The following is a 16,976-nucleotide window of genomic DNA, read 5'->3' as shown; positions in this document are numbered from 1 at the left end:
AATTCTTTATTTTGAGATTTAATGTTTTTAAATATCTCGGAAATCATTTTAATTATTTATATTAATAAGTAATATATTTCAAGCCTTTTTAATAAGTCATACATGAATTTATTAAACTTTGAAATTAAATAATTTATTTAAATTTTGGAATCATATATATTCTTTCCAATGATTTTCATTAATATTTATAGTAAATATTTGTCAAAATAGTTTGGATTGTTATATGTCGTCACTTGTTCAATATATTAAACGATCAAATTGAGTTAATTAGAAGATTCCCATTCTTCTTTTAAAATATTGGAGAGTGACTCCAATCATTACGAATGTATATTTTAATATTATAACAATTTTAAAAATGTGTGTGGACTCATCATAAACTAATCCAAGAATATTAAATAAATAATTAAATATATATGATGTCCAATTTCTAATATGATACATAGGGTGGGAAAAAATACCGAATTTTCGGTATACCGAGATTACTGTACAGAAAAATGTCGAATTTATCGAATTTTCGGTATACTAAAGATTTCGGTACGTTACGGTAACAATACCGAATTTTTCGGTACGGTAACGGTATGCAATTTAAAAATTTTGGTATATATCGGAATACCGAAATACCTAAAAAATATACAAAAATTTTAAAATATATAATATTTTAAAACAATAAATTTATAAAAATTTTAAAATATAAGGTTTTTTTCGGTATAAAACGGTATATACTGATACCATATCGAAATCTCGGTATACCATACAATTTCGGTATAATCGGTATGCTAGTTACATGTACCGAAATTTTCGGTGTACCGATTTTCGATATACCAAAATTTTCGATACGGTATCGATATGAATTTTTTATATCGTAATTTTCGATACGGTATACGATATAAGAATTTTGATATGATACGGTACGGTACGGTATACTACCTCTAATGATACAAAATTGAGGGTTAAGAAAATTAACTCTATGATAGTAATAATAATTATAATATTGGAAACATAAAAATATAAAGTAAAATAAAAAAATACGTTCGGTTTGGCCTTCCGTCGCATATTCCCCCAACTCCCAATTTTAAAGCAGTTAATTAATTAATCCCCACCATAACTAGAAAATGACATTGGAGTCAAAATCATTGCATGCAACTAGCTATATTAACCATTTTCCTAAATTACCCCAAGTATACTTGCTTTAATTTGTTCCCATATCTCAATAACATTATCTTCACATTTTATGATAGATATCTATATTTCAAATGAAAAATGAATAATCACATTTTTTACTTAGAGGTTGCATGCAAACCGTCAAGCGTATCTAGGGATCGTAATGGGTCGGGGCGGGGACGGGTTTGCCATTCCTATCCTCATCTCCGAATTCCATCACCACCCACCTTCCCGTTTCAAAAGTATTAATATAGCAAGACGATGAAGGATTCGGAGTTTTCTCAAATCAAAATTTATTATTATATATTATTATTAGATATAATATTAATATTAATATCAATATCAATATTAATTAATAATAATATTTATTATTAATATTTTAAAAAATAATATTATTATTATATTATTAATACTATTATTTTATTATTGATATTATTTTCGGGCGGGTTCGGGGATTTCGGGAATGGAGATAGTAATCTCATACCCACCTCGAACTATATCGGAGATTTAAAAAAATCCCCGAACTCGAACCTAATCCCGAAAAAATCGGGGATCCCCATCCCCGTTTCGGATTTTCCCTGCGGGGCTCCAAACCCGTGGGGAAAATTGTCATCCCTAAGTCTATCTAAATGATTTGTGGGGTTGTGTACACTTAGATTCGGGTTAATATATGATATACGAGGAGCGTGTTTTTCTATATTCTAATATCATTAGATCATGTCGGTATACCACATTTTAATGAAAATTGAACATTTAATCATATAGAAGGAGAAATATTTCATATCCAACACATAATAATTTGTTCCATTCATTCATGAACGCCCATAGTTTAATTTATTGAAAACAAATATTTTGAACTATACAAGACAGCAGCAATATTCATCATGATCAGTAGTAGTTCCACATCAAATTTTCGACGTCTTCGCCACCGCCGTACCACGGGGGAGGAGGGTCGACCAGCCAACCATCCACCACCGAGTTATCTACGTGAATAAACTCATTCTTAAGTTCTAGTAGCGACGGTCCCAGGCTCGGTAGCTCAACAAGCTCGCTCAATTCTGTTGTTAGATCCGTGGCGGAAGAAGAAGGAATGCAGGAGGATGAAGATAACAGATCGAATTCCTCCATGGCCGCCGCCTTCACGGCGGCAGCCTGGACGTCCCTTGGACTGATAGACACCGGTCGTGGCAGCACTGCCATTAGTTCAGGAAAATTGAGCACTGCAGAGGTACCCTTTATGCTCAACGCCGCCACGTCGTGCGCACGCGCAGCCATTTCGGGGGTGGAGAAAGTCCCCAACCATATGCGCGATTTCTTTCGGGGCTCCCGTATTTCAGACACCCATTTGCCCCAGTTTCTCATCCGAACACCCCGGAAAACCCGGTGCCTGGTTCTGGTGGTGGGCTCGCGGCTTCTCTTGGCCACGTTCACGGCGGAGCTATTGGTAGGTTGAGCTGGATTCGGCCCCGGGGAGGAGTTGGAGCTTGTATCTGATTCCGAAATTTGATTTTCACTGCTCATTCTTGAAATCAATTACTACTACACTATCTATATATCCAATACAACGGTTTACATGGAAAATGTCAAATATAATTGTTTGAGAGATTCTGGAAAATGTTATGTATATATATATATCCAAAATAGAATTTATTTACCCTAATTTTAATCATCTCCATAAATAACTATTCAAAAAAATATTATAAAAATAATAATAATTATTATTAATTAATTGATAGATCAATTTAGATTATTCAAGTGTATGGATTTATATATATTCGAAAAATAATATACATGCATAAATGGCATTAATTGCAGGGTAGTCCCGTTGAAAATTCTTCCATGGACTGTGTTTGTGTTGTTGGTCCCGGATTTCAGGCTGTAGTAGTTCCATACCTGAATTAATTAGAATAATTATTATTTTAAATGAATTTTTTTCCATTATTTATATCTGATATATATTTTGAAAACCACAATAAATTATTTTCTATTTACAAGTTTAAATGGTTTACTATGAAGAAAGAAATGGATATATTGACATAAAAATAATAAAATTAAAGAATAATGTACGTGTAATCACATTCCTTACAACTATTTCATACGAGAATTTGGGTCACTTTAAAAAAAAATAACGCAGATAAATTAATCAAGACAATAAAATTTACATTATTGGAAGCGTTCTTACATTAATTATTGCAAAACATTTGATACTAATATTTTAACTAATATAATATAAAACAAATGTAAAATTTAATTATTACAGTCGACTACTATTTTCTTCCTGACGCAATTCTTGAAATAATCCTGGAAATATATTAAAATAGATAAAAATGTATGGAGAAATTAAATTTTTAAGAATTTATTGAAAATGCAGATAAAATATCAAGTAAAATTTACTAATCACATTCCTTACAACTATTTCATACGAGAATTTGGTTCACTTTAAAAAAAATTCACACACACAAATATATATATATATATATTCAGTGTACAAAATGCTATCACTCTCTCCGTCCCGAATGTAACTATTGCGTCTTTTTTTTTTTAATAATTAATTTGTTTTAAATATATAGTCAAATTTTCATATTTATAATTATTTTCTCTGTTCTTTTTTTTTTCTTTGTTCTTTTACTAATCTACATCTATCTTTAAAAAATTAACGGCTTCCAATAAATTTTTTATCCTATTAAAACACTCGATGAATAAGGATAATATCATTTTTTTGTTAGATTTATTTCTCCGATAATTTTCTTAATATGTGTAGAAAATATATTTATGCTTGTATACATGAGAAGGAGAAAATACTATTTTTGGTCGTGTTTCGGATTTAATTATTTTTTTTGGAAGTTGATACCATATAACCAAGAAATTATAGTGCCACATTTCTTGATGTGAAATTTGCGCTAAATTATAGTATTGAGTAGAAAAATAAATTATAGTACATGATACCTGTAAAACCCGGGATTTTGTAATATCGTGATCATATCAGTTTAATATCAGGTTAATAATTTGATGGTGTAATCTTGGATATTAATATTTAAATCACTCAAAATATAAGATTTGTTTTAAGGTTATCTAAGTTGTGTAGATAATTTTATCGTGTACAGAACTATGAAGCTCGAAATTAAGATAGTATTATTTATTTTTAAACTTGAAAATTTGATAGGAATAAATTTATCTCAATCTAACGAATTAAAGAAGGAATTTTGAAAATAAGCAGATAAATGTCTAAGATGTAAGTTGATATTGAGATACCGGGAGAAAAGATCAAATAAGAGATAATAAAATCCCTAGAATTCGAAATCTAACAATAAACACCATGAAATTTTCGAAAATTAGGTGGGGAAGGAAGAAGGAGATTTCGAATATCTACCTAGATCACGGATATATCATGATATTATATTTGATTCACAGTTCAAACGCACTGTAACTCTCGATCACGATAGCAGCCAACTCCTATAAATAGAAGGGCCCTAGTTTTCGAAAATCACACCTTAGAACATACACAAAATTTCGAAAATCTCCTCTAGTCTCCATAGGAATTTTCGAGCACAACGAAGCACTGCCGCCGTCCAGCCGTTGAAGTAGGAATTTCGAAATTCTTGTGCAAGCAACCCTAATTATTCACGTAATTTTTGCATCAAGAATTTAAGGTAAGTGGGCAAATTTTAAATTTTAAATTTTTGGGTTATGTGTTTTTCTTTTTAAAGAAAAAATTGCGGTCGAACACCGTCTACTTTTTTTTTTAAATCTTGTTACGTTTTTGTGAGGACACTGCGAGGATTCCCTGAAAATGGGTGGAATTCCAACATATGGCCCTTAACAGTGGGATAGAACTGTTTTACGGCCTCGCCCCCTTAGAGGATTAAAACTTAGTGACTGACGTCAGTAAACCATGAAAGGTGAAAAATTGCAGTGTTAAAATTATGAAAATCATGCTGTAAATATATGTCATTTTCGAAAATATGAAAAATTTTATGTGGTGTTCGATATTTTCCCCATTTACTGAGTATTTCCAAAATACTCATCCCTTACAACCTTTCCCAGATAAATCCGAAGAACAGGTAGAAGAAGAAGAATCGGAACAATTTTGGGGATGGTGATTAGTAGACAAGATTATTTTTGAATTTTAGCAATTTAAATTTGATGTTAGACTTTTCCGCAAATTTATTTCAGTTGTAAAGACAGTTGTTTTTTTTAGAAATTATGAATAATAAACTGATTTTCGGTTTATACTATGCTACGAGGCTGGTTGTTTCAATTGTGTGATTGTTAAACAACGCCGGTGTCAAATCCCGAGTTCGGGGCGTGACAATACCGCGATTGATGAGTAAATTGTTGTGCTTATAGGTAGGTATTTACTCAGTGGACAAATAGATAATATATATAGTTTTGATATATTGCTCACTCATCGTGCTCATTTTCATGCATATATACCAATGAGTCATTTATATATTGGATGTGATGAAATATATTCAAATTGTACATCCAATAGATTAGCGACACCTGAGTATGAAATTAGGGTACAATGGATGTACAACATATAATATATATATATATATATATATAATATAAAAGGCTAATTAATTAATTATTGTCTGGATAACTTAATTTATCCAACAATAAATCTTCTTGTTTGTTTCATTTATATGTATATATTTATTCTACTAGCATTGTTGATACCAAAGAGACTTTTCTAAAAATAAAAATAATAGTAGAATTTGAAATTATTAATTAAATTTTTTTTAGAAAAAGAACTTTTAAGTTATCCCCCAAATTATTTATAATTATAATTGGATTAAATCTCTGTAGACAAGAGATCACATTATATGTCAAATCCTACTACCAAACAACTGTTGGCCCCTACCCCTTACTTATTGCTCACCATTTCGAATGAAATAAATCGCTTGTCAATTGTCATTAACCCAGGAATTTTTTATTTTTATTTATAAAAAAAGCAGAAAAAAACTTATTTATTCGAATAAAATAATAGAAATCGAATTCCCGGCCAACTTTTTGCACTCAAAATTTTAAAACAACTTTTCAATTTAAAATTTTCCAAATCAATTTTTTTTTCAACCAATATGTATGTTTTCATGTATATCCTATAACCCTCATGAATTAAGTAAGCTTCACTAAATTTATGACATAATAATTTTTCCTGGTCCACTGCTCTGGACTTGACTCCTCAATTTTTATTTATTTTTTTGTAATAAAAAGAATAAATAACCGGTGATCGTAAAAAATATAATACCAACCCTGAATATATCTTTGTAATTTCAAAAAAGACCTTTATTTTAATCCCAATACTCGTAATTATGTCAAAATTTTATATTTGATTAATTATTTTCCATATTGATATATTTAATTATATGTTATTTTTCATGACAAAAACTTGTGTGAGACGGTCTCACGGGTCGTATTTTATGAGACGGATCTATTATTTGGGTCATCCATGAAAAAATATTATTTTTTATGTTAAGAGTATTATTTTTTATTGTGAACATCGGTATGGTGGATCCGTCTCACAGATAAAAATTCGTGACACCGTCTTTCAAGAGACCTACACATTTTTTATTTATAAAACAATACCCAATCAAAAGCTAGTTTTCTTTTTGATAATCGAATACTTTAGTTTTTTACAAGTAAATTCTTGATTGATTAAAAAAAATTGACCGGAGTACGCATGCAAGGGCGGGCCCGGTCTAAAGCAAGTAGCGATTTAACTAAAGGGTAAAATCCGCGGCTGGCCTTGTTTTTAATACATAATTTACTTATATGATCAAGTGTAGGAATCGTTGAAAACAAATAAAACTTTGTTATATGCTGTCAAATAATCCAAATTTTTATATTTGTCACACTTTTGGCTTCATGTTTCAAAGCACATTTCAACCTGCAAACTCCTTCAAGATGCTCTTTCAATTAAACTAAGTTCTTGACTCAAAGACACAAACAAAATTCCAGAGAGGAAACCAAGTTTAATTCATTATCCATACACTAGCTGTTCTAAAAATTATATATTAGTTTTTTGCTTTTTTGAAGACAATAAGTCATCCTCAATTCATTATATTTCTTTGTTTTCCATAATGGACCACTCTATTTGAGCTTTGTATCAACAATAAATACGTACAAGACACACGAGTAAGTTTCTTGAAGTCAAATGAATGGATATTTCAAGAAACATGGTCATCATTCTATTCATTTTCACAACTGTTAGAGCTCAAACAACATCGAATCAGGGCGATATGAATCCGCTCCATCCGAGCCTAGCAGTGGTACTGGCCGTTCTATCTATCATGTTCGGTATGACTTTTATCATAGTAGCCTACGCCAAGTTTTGCCACAGGCACGCACCATATCCTGTCAACCAAATCCAGGATCCACCAAGGGTCGTAAGATCAATGTCTCGTTTTTCGGGTGTCGATAGGACAATAATCGAGTCTCTCCCATTTTTCAGATTTTCTTCACTAAAGGGATCAAAAGAAGGCCTGGAATGTGTCGTCTGTCTGTCGAGCTTCGAAGATTGTGAAATTCTTCGTCTGCTGCCAAAATGTCGCCACGCATTCCATATGAACTGTATCGACCAATGGCTAGAAAAACACTCTAGCTGCCCTCTTTGTAGGTACAGATTTGATGTTGAAGACCTCAAATACTTTACATACACAAACAGCTTCAGAAACCAGCAAACTAATCATTCATCAGAAGAGCAGCAAAATCTTGAATTCTATATCCAAAGGGAGGAGAATCCTCTTCAAGAAAATTCGTCGAGATTCAACGTGGCCACCACATTTCAGAAACTTTCCAGATTAAAAGGAGAAGAACCCTCGATTCGAAAACTGGAAGCTGGTCGAAATGTTCGTAGATTTCAGCACAAGATCATAATATCAGACGTGCTCCAGAAAAGCCGGTGGAGCGAAGTTAACTCATCAGACCTGATGTCCTTGAGTTCTGATATGCTTAATGCTTTTTCAAGTAAACGTTTCTCGCCAGCAGGAACGAGCAGAGACAGTGTTAACAAAGAAACTTTATCGAAAGAACAAAAGTTGAAGATTAAAGACGACATCGAAAGGAAGCGAATGTATGAATCCATGATGATCAGTACTAAAACTGGAAATGTTGTTTCCGACAATCCAAGCTGTAGCTCTCTTTGTGCTGGAAATGTTGAGTTAGATGAACATTGTGGAGTTTCAAGATTGCTGGATTCGGATCAAAGGAGATCGATGTCAGAAATGACAAATATTTCGAGATTTGCAGAATTTGGTATCAAAAACAGCAGCGTGAATGGAGCATCAACACATGGAAACATAGAAAAGAATGACAAGATTAAGAGGCTCTGGCTACCTATAGCAAGACGTACGATTCAACGGTTCGCGAGTCAAGAAAAGAACTTGTTAGATACTCACAATCTAGGACCAGATCATGTTTGAATTCATTGAAGTTCATAGAACAAGTCTTCCGATTACACTGTAATTTTTTTGTCAATAAGCTTATATTTAGTAAGATTTTTCTTTGAGAGGGGCATGCAACTCACTATATGGCATCATCCTAAGATACATATACCTAACTCTCAAAGTGAAATCTTAATCTTAAATTCAACCGAAGTATATTCAAAGTCAGCTTCAGTATGATCTTTTTAAACATGGACAGGATAATAATTGGGCAAACTCATATGTTTGCGTCCCTAGCTTATAACATGATATACCAACCAGGTTCTACAATCCTTCTAAACAACAGCAGAGACCACCTCAAAATATTAGGTAAGTATGGTAGTTTAACATTTATTTGAGTAGAGTCAAAATATTCGTAAAAATTATGATAATTGGGAAGAGAATACAAAGTGCAAGATAAAGGTAAGACGAAACGAGAAAAATAACGATGCAATAAGTCGTCCTACCCGTTTTAAAAATTTCCGAATCAAATGATACTTCATCTCTTAATGTAGATGATTGCTACATAACACATCACATATATAAACACAGAATGGAGTAAACTTGGCTGCAGCATCACTAAATCAAATAACTAAAAAAGAACTAGAATTAGACTAACTGTCCTATTTTGCAGCTTTCCAACTAAATGGACACCATGATTTTTGTCCAAAATCCTAGAAAGACGGCTACAAGTACAGCTTTCGTAGAACAATGCAATTCAAGGAACGGTTAAACCTCCCGCATCTGTTCAAACCTTCGAGAAAAAAGAGAAAGCATTATGCATTGAATTTCATCGATCTTGGAAACTGCCGTTTTCGAGCATGTATTGCAACAGTTGGTTATGTAAACAGCAGCATGCTTCTTCCCTTCTCGACCAAACTTACCCATTGAGCAAGTAAATTGTCACATCTGCCAAGATGATGGTGATAAAGTAGAACGATGGTCGATGAGCCACAATAATTGGATCACATTCTTTTATCAGAATCAATCTAGCGTCTGTTTGAATTGGACGATCCAGATTGTATTCAGAATCATCACAATCTTTGGATGCAACCTAGTGTTGATTTCTCAAACCGAATTTCAAAAAAAAAATTATATTTTGCGGAAGCTTGACATATATCGAATCGTATAAAACAACATTTTCCACCAAAATGTTGAACGATCAATACCTATATTAATTTAATAAAAAATCAACCAGAGATAGAATATACCTTTGTTGAATGAGATTGGAATACTTTGAGTTAAGACACCGTAATTCTTCCACGCCTACTCTCTCGAACCAACGAACTGACGTGTGGGCGTCATCAAAAAAACTTTTTGGTATGTTTATGTATTGCTCCTTTCTTTTTCTTTTTTGTGTCTCACGTACACTGATATATTTCTCTATTTATAAATCTCAACCATTGAGAAAAAATCAAGAAGAAATATTATTATGTACATTATATCTCAATTTGTTAAGATTTTTCATCCCAAAATCATATATTCTATATATGATATAAAAATAACTTTTTATTTAAATTTGATATCACTTCCCTCAAAAGAGGGAAGTGATTTACGTGATTGAAGTGGAAGAGATCATATCTCCTCCACTACTCAATCTATTATTATATTAAATATATATCAAAAGATCATGATGAATAGTGGAGAAGATCTTATCACCACAATAATTCAAAAATTATTTTTTTGAATATTTATCTAATAAATATTTCAAAAAGAAAATAATTGATATTAATAATTAAAATTAAATATATGGAATGTATATCCTTTTGTGATCTCTATCACAAAATATTGTTTGATAATTAATTCAAAATTAATTGATTGAGATGAGATAAATGTATCTCTAAAAAAACATTTTTCTTTACGATTTTTCAAACAAATTGAAATTGAGCAATAAACTTAAAATTCAAAAATTTTAAGTAAATAAATAAGTGTTCGAAGTAAATCGAGATGGCATGGGGAACTATGGACCTATAATTTCAAGCTCCAATAAAATTGATAATAAATTAAACTCTTTAATTTACATATATTAATTTTATTAATTCCAAAGTTATTCCACTATAAACTTGGAATTGCACTCTTGAAAAAATATATATATAATTACTCAACAAGAATGAATAGTCCATTGATATAGTCACTACATGTGAATCAATCCTCCATAAATAGTCTATAATTAAAGTTAGGTAATTTTCGCTTAACCTCTGTAATTATATCTTTTTCCTTAAGTCCCATTGATTCTCTAATGAATAATATATTTATGATCTAATCATAAATTGAGCGCTCTTATTATTCAAGTCCCGAATCAACACTTAAGGGAACCATTTATCTATCTTCTTTTACGAAGGAATGAATTTCGTCTTGTATATTAATATTCTCAGCTATTTATTTTATTGTATTTCCAATGTACCAAAAACTTTGACACCATATAATTTGTGTCATTACTCGATATGTCAAAAAACACAATATCATAAATAAGAGTTTATTAATTACTCAGAATTAAGATCGACTAATATATGACCATCATTGATTAATATTGAAATCTCAATTTGATACGGAAATTTAAAGAGATTCAAAATTAATTATTTTCCAATCCTATGTAATCAAATTATATAAAGCGTTTTAATAATAATCTCATTAATAATAATTCGGATAAGATCATTCTAAAATGAACCACGCTAACAATTTTAAATTAAAGATCCCAACTTTAATTTCTAATTGCGGACAAATTTAGATCATTATATTTTAAATATTATCCTCATGTATATAACACTTATATACAAATATTTAAAATCACATAATAATAATCTTGGGATTCCAGATATTTATAAAGCATCAAATAACATGCATGCAAAAACACATATTGAAATATTTCTCACATTAATTAAAATCATTTGTTTTTGGGGCACAAATCCTAACACCTAGATCTAGCAAATCTCAACTACATATCTTGATCTAATGGTCCAGATTTAATTTCATTGATCTAGATCAATGTAACCCATCAGATCATCATCCAACGGTCTTGATCGTACCCAATCTTGAATCATCATATCCCACCATCCTTTCCTTTAAATCACAATCCCACGGCTCCTGACCGTTTCCATCTCACTTGTTCTTGTGGCACACAATAACTCACCACATCACCCAATCACTACCATGATACGCTAACTAGACCATATGCCATGCCACCACCTGCCACGTCATCAAACCTAATTTATGGGTCGTATAAATAAAGGCTAGCTCTTCAATGCTCTTTGCGATGATGTGTACATGCAAAGTGCACAATCAATGCATTTTTTTTGTGACATGCATGACTTGGTCTCGATCTCGTTCTCGAGAATTGGCGAGAGCGCGGACTCGAGTTCGGTCAGCGCGTTGCACCTTGCTCACCTTCGGTTAACTTTGACATGATTGATTTGATCATACTAATTACTAGCATTACACAATTGTATATAAAGAAGGTTTCATTGGATTGATTTTCCAATGCAGAACAAGTTCCTTCTCCTCCCATGTACAACATTAATGGTCTTTTATTTACCAAATTCATTAATTAATTTCTCATTCATCTTAAATAAGTTTTGAGCAAATCAATATTGTAAAATTATATGCTTGAAATTTAGATTTCAATTTTCAAATCAGTTTCAACTTTTATAAGACGAATATATTCGATTAATTTTTAAAGTTAATATAACTAAGAACCCATTTTTCCAACAATCATCATCAAAGTAAAAAAACGCACGAATCATGGGGACATGTCCTTTAAATTCGGGTATTATATTCCACGTATCATGATTCACCATGTTTCTCAAATAAATATAACTTATGTTTATTCAGGGTCTAACTTTAGTGATATTTATCAAAATAATGAATATGTACACAAATAACAAATATGAGAAAATATCATAACAAAGTTTCATTAATAACTGAATTCGTTCTTACTACAAAATCACATGGAGAAACCAAGTCTCATACTGTTTACATCATCCTTCAATTTTTGTGGTGGCATGCTTTTAGTCAAAGGACGTCAATCATCAATTCAGTGCTAATGTATTCAATAACCAATGTCTTATATTAACATGTTATATTATGGTTAAATACTTAATGTTGACGTGTTTACGTCATAAAAAACATCAGTTGAATTATCATAAAACATCTTCAATGCTCTAGAAATATAATATACATTTCTAAGTCCCGAAATGAAACTCTTCATCCATACATCATGTGAAATGACCTCAAAACAAGATACTAACTCAACCTCCATAGTGAAAGTAGCGGTCAAGTTTGCTTCGCGTTTCTCCGAGATACAGCTCCACCGACTAGCAGAAAATATATCCAGAGTAGATTTCTTGAATCAATGCAGCCAACATACTTTGAGTTAGAGCAACCAACTATTCCCGAATTCACAGTTTGTCTGAACATAAGCATATAGTCATTGATCCCTTGAAGGTATCTGGTCACTTTATTTACAGCTTTCCAGTGGTCTATATCCGAATTACTCTGATATCTCCCCAAAATTCCAACTATATATGCAACGTCAAGTCTAGTACAAAACTGAGCATATATCAAGCTTCCAACAACATAAGCATAATGCATTTTTTTTCATGTGTTCCTTTTCAAAGTCATTTTTTGGGCACTGGTCTAAATTGAATTTGTCATCCTTCGCGACAATAGCTACACTTGCTGAATAATCCTTTATCCGAAACCTATCTAAAACTTTGTTGATGTATGTCTCTTGAGACAATCCTAAGATCCCTCGAGATCTATCTATGTGTATCTTCATGCCAATGATATGAGATGCATCATCCACGTCCTGCATATCAAAGTTTTTAAATAGAGATTATTTCACATCATATAACAAACTCTTATAATTCATTGCAAATAATATATAATTCACATATAGAATAAAGAAACAAATCTTACTTCCAGTGACATTCTGATATATACAATGAACCATAATGTTCTCTGCGACACCAAATGAAGAGACACCATCATGAAACTTTAGATACCATTGACAGGGAGGGGGGGACTTGTTTTAATCGATTTATAGATTTTTAAGCTTGCACACCAGGTGTTCACCACCACTAAAGAAAAATCCTTCTGGTTGTTTCACACAAACCTTTTCTTCCATATCACCATTGAAAAAAGTCGTTTTCACGTCCATTTATTGCATATAATACTGTAATTATGCGAAGAGAAACTTTCTTGGACACATACAAAAATATATCTCCCTAGACGAATCATTTCTATTTGAGTGAATTCTTTTTCAACAAGTCTTGTTAGACCATTAGGACACTGAACAAGATCTCAGAATCGATTTGATGTCATCAAATTCATTTATGACATCATATCATAATTTTGATTCACTACAACTCATGACCTGTGAAAACGTTTCAGGATCATTTTCAGCTCCAATATTAAAGTCTGATTCTTACATATGCTCAATATAATCACTAGGTATTGCTGGTTTTTCTTATTATAGTAGATCTCCTTAAGTTGTATCTTGAGGAGCTTCTTGATAAATTGTTTGATCAATAATTGTTTCTTGTTCGCATTTTATGGATATAATTGGACAATGGTTTTTTAGAAAATGAAATATATAGAGAAAAAATGGGTCAAGTAAAAATCAATGTGAATAGTGTCTGTGTTAACTGTTATAGACTGGAGTGCTAGAAAAGTTAAAAGCACTTGGACTGTCTGGCAGCCCAATATATTTGGGCCACGTAGAAGCCCATTGTGCAGAAGAGATCTGAAAGCAGAAGGCTCTTGCTTGGGGAAAAGGAAACCTTAGCTAGGGCTCAACATTGCACCAGTTTAATCGGTTCAAACTTATTTATCTGCTCCATAATCATCCTAGATTTTGGGTTTTTGGTGTGAATTTTGTTTCCAATACAAGAAATCTTTTCACCGCTACTCGGTTCCAGAGTTTTTGTTGTAGGCATTATAGATGGCACCAGCTGAGCCGAACAACGGTAGCGGCGGCTTCTCAGGCGATGGAGTCACTAAGGATCAGGCTTCAGTGAAGGCGCCTTCAAAAGACCCAAAAAAGAAGGATGAGAAGAAAGACGAAGATCTGGTGAGTACCAAAATTAATTTAGACATTATAATTTTGTTGCCAGTTAGCTGAGAAACTTTAATTTTCCAAGTTAATCGGAAGTTATGTATGTGGTAGCATAGTTGTTCATTTGAATGTATATTTCTTGTGTATTTGTCTGTTATGGAATTGGTGCACTTTTTATTTGCCACTTTTGTGTTGTAGTCGGAGGAGGACTTGGCTTTGAAGCAGCAGTTGGAGTTGTACGTGGAGAGGGTGCAAGACTCTGATCCCGGACTGCAGAAAGNTATAATAATAATCTTGGGATTCCAGATATTTATAAAGCATCAAATAACATGCATGCAAAAACACATATTGAAATATTTCTCACATTAATTAAAATCATTTGTTTTTGGGGCACAAATCCTAACACCTAGATCTAGCAAATCTCAACTACATATCTTGATCTAATGGTCCAGATTTAATTTCATTGATCTAGATCAATGTAACCCATCAGATCATCATCCAACGGTCTTGATCGTACCCAATCTTGAATCATCATATCCCACCATCCTTTCCTTTAAATCACAATCCCACGGCTCCTGACCGTTTCCATCTCACTTGTTCTTGTGGCACACAATAACTCACCACATCACCCAATCACTACCATGATACGCTAACTAGACCATATGCCATGCCACCACCTGCCACGTCATCAAACCTAATTTATGGGTCGTATAAATAAAGGCTAGCTCTTCAATGCTCTTTGCGATGATGTGTACATGCAAAGTGCACAATCAATGCATTTTTTTTGTGACATGCATGACTTGGTCTCGATCTCGTTCTCGAGAATTGGCGAGAGCGCGGACTCGAGTTCGGTCAGCGCGTTGCACCTTGCTCACCTTCGGTTAACTTTGACATGATTGATTTGATCATACTAATTACTAGCATTACACAATTGTATATAAAGAAGGTTTCATTGGATTGATTTTCCAATGCAGAACAAGTTCCTTCTCCTCCCATGTACAACATTAATGGTCTTTTATTTACCAAATTCATTAATTAATTTCTCATTCATCTTAAATAAGTTTTGAGCAAATCAATATTGTAAAATTATATGCTTGAAATTTAGATTTCAATTTTCAAATCAGTTTCAACTTTTATAAGACGAATATATTCGATTAATTTTTAAAGTTAATATAACTAAGAACCCATTTTTCCAACAATCATCATCAAAGTAAAAAAACGCACGAATCATGGGGACATGTCCTTTAAATTCGGGTATTATATTCCACGTATCATGATTCACCATGTTTCTCAAATAAATATAACTTATGTTTATTCAGGGTCTAACTTTAGTGATATTTATCAAAATAATGAATATGTACACAAATAACAAATATGAGAAAATATCATAACAAAGTTTCATTAATAACTGAATTCGTTCTTACTACAAAATCACATGGAGAAACCAAGTCTCATACTGTTTACATCATCCTTCAATTTTTGTGGTGGCATGCTTTTAGTCAAAGGACGTCAATCATCAATTCAGTGCTAATGTATTCAATAACCAATGTCTTATATTAACATGTTATATTATGGTTAAATACTTAATGTTGACGTGTTTACGTCATAAAAAACATCAGTTGAATTATCATAAAACATCTTCAATGCTCTAGAAATATAATATACATTTCTAAGTCCCGAAATGAAACTCTTCATCCATACATCATGTGAAATGACCTCAAAACAAGATACTAACTCAACCTCCATAGTGAAAGTAGCGGTCAAGTTTGCTTCGCGTTTCTCCGAGATACAGCTCCACCGACTAGCAGAAAATATATCCAGAGTAGATTTCTTGAATCAATGCAGCCAACATACTTTGAGTTAGAGCAACCAACTATTCCCGAATTCACAGTTTGTCTGAACATAAGCATATAGTCATTGATCCCTTGAAGGTATCTGGTCACTTTATTTACAGCTTTCCAGTGGTCTATATCCGAATTACTCTGATATCTCCCCAAAATTCCAACTATATATGCAACGTCAAGTCTAGTACAAAACTGAGCATATATCAAGCTTCCAACAACATAAGCATAATGCATTTTTTTTCATGTGTTCCTTTTCAAAGTCATTTTTTGGGCACTGGTCTAAATTGAATTTGTCATCCTTCGCGACAATAGCTACACTTGCTGAATAATCCTTTATCCGAAACCTATCTAAAACTTTGTTGATGTATGTCTCTTGAGACAATCCTAAGATCCCTCGAGATCTATCTATGTGTATCTTCATGCCAATGATATGAGATGCATCATCCACGTCCTGCATATCAAAGTTTTTAAATAGAGATTATTTCACATCATATA

At 32.3% G+C, this 16,976-nt stretch overlaps 2 protein-coding genes across 2 annotated transcripts; one reads left to right on the top strand and one right to left on the bottom strand.

The window, feature by feature from the left end:
• Positions 1-1,943: 1,943 nt before the first annotated feature.
• Positions 1,944-2,757, bottom strand: LOC140988649 (dehydration-responsive element-binding protein 3-like). The gene has a single exon (XM_073457687.1). It carries the CDS (start codon positions 2,680-2,682, stop codon positions 2,050-2,052), a length of 633 nt encoding a protein of 210 aa, XP_073313788.1. The 5' UTR covers positions 2,683-2,757; the 3' UTR covers positions 1,944-2,049.
• Positions 2,758-7,271: 4,514 nt separating this feature from the next.
• LOC140988774 (E3 ubiquitin-protein ligase ATL42-like) lies at positions 7,272-8,691 on the top strand. Its single transcript, XM_073457849.1, has one exon. It carries the CDS (start codon positions 7,323-7,325, stop codon positions 8,583-8,585), a length of 1,263 nt encoding a protein of 420 aa, XP_073313950.1. The 5' UTR covers positions 7,272-7,322; the 3' UTR covers positions 8,586-8,691.
• The last annotated feature ends 8,285 nt before the right edge of the window (positions 8,692-16,976 follow it).

This window comes from Primulina huaijiensis, chromosome 11 (genome assembly GCF_012295235.1).
Source record: "Primulina huaijiensis isolate GDHJ02 chromosome 11, ASM1229523v2, whole genome shotgun sequence".
Taxonomy (NCBI): Eukaryota; Viridiplantae; Streptophyta; class Magnoliopsida; order Lamiales; family Gesneriaceae; genus Primulina; species Primulina huaijiensis.
The sequence above is the reverse complement of the archived record's forward strand: the minus strand, read 5'-3'. Positions and strand labels throughout refer to the sequence as shown.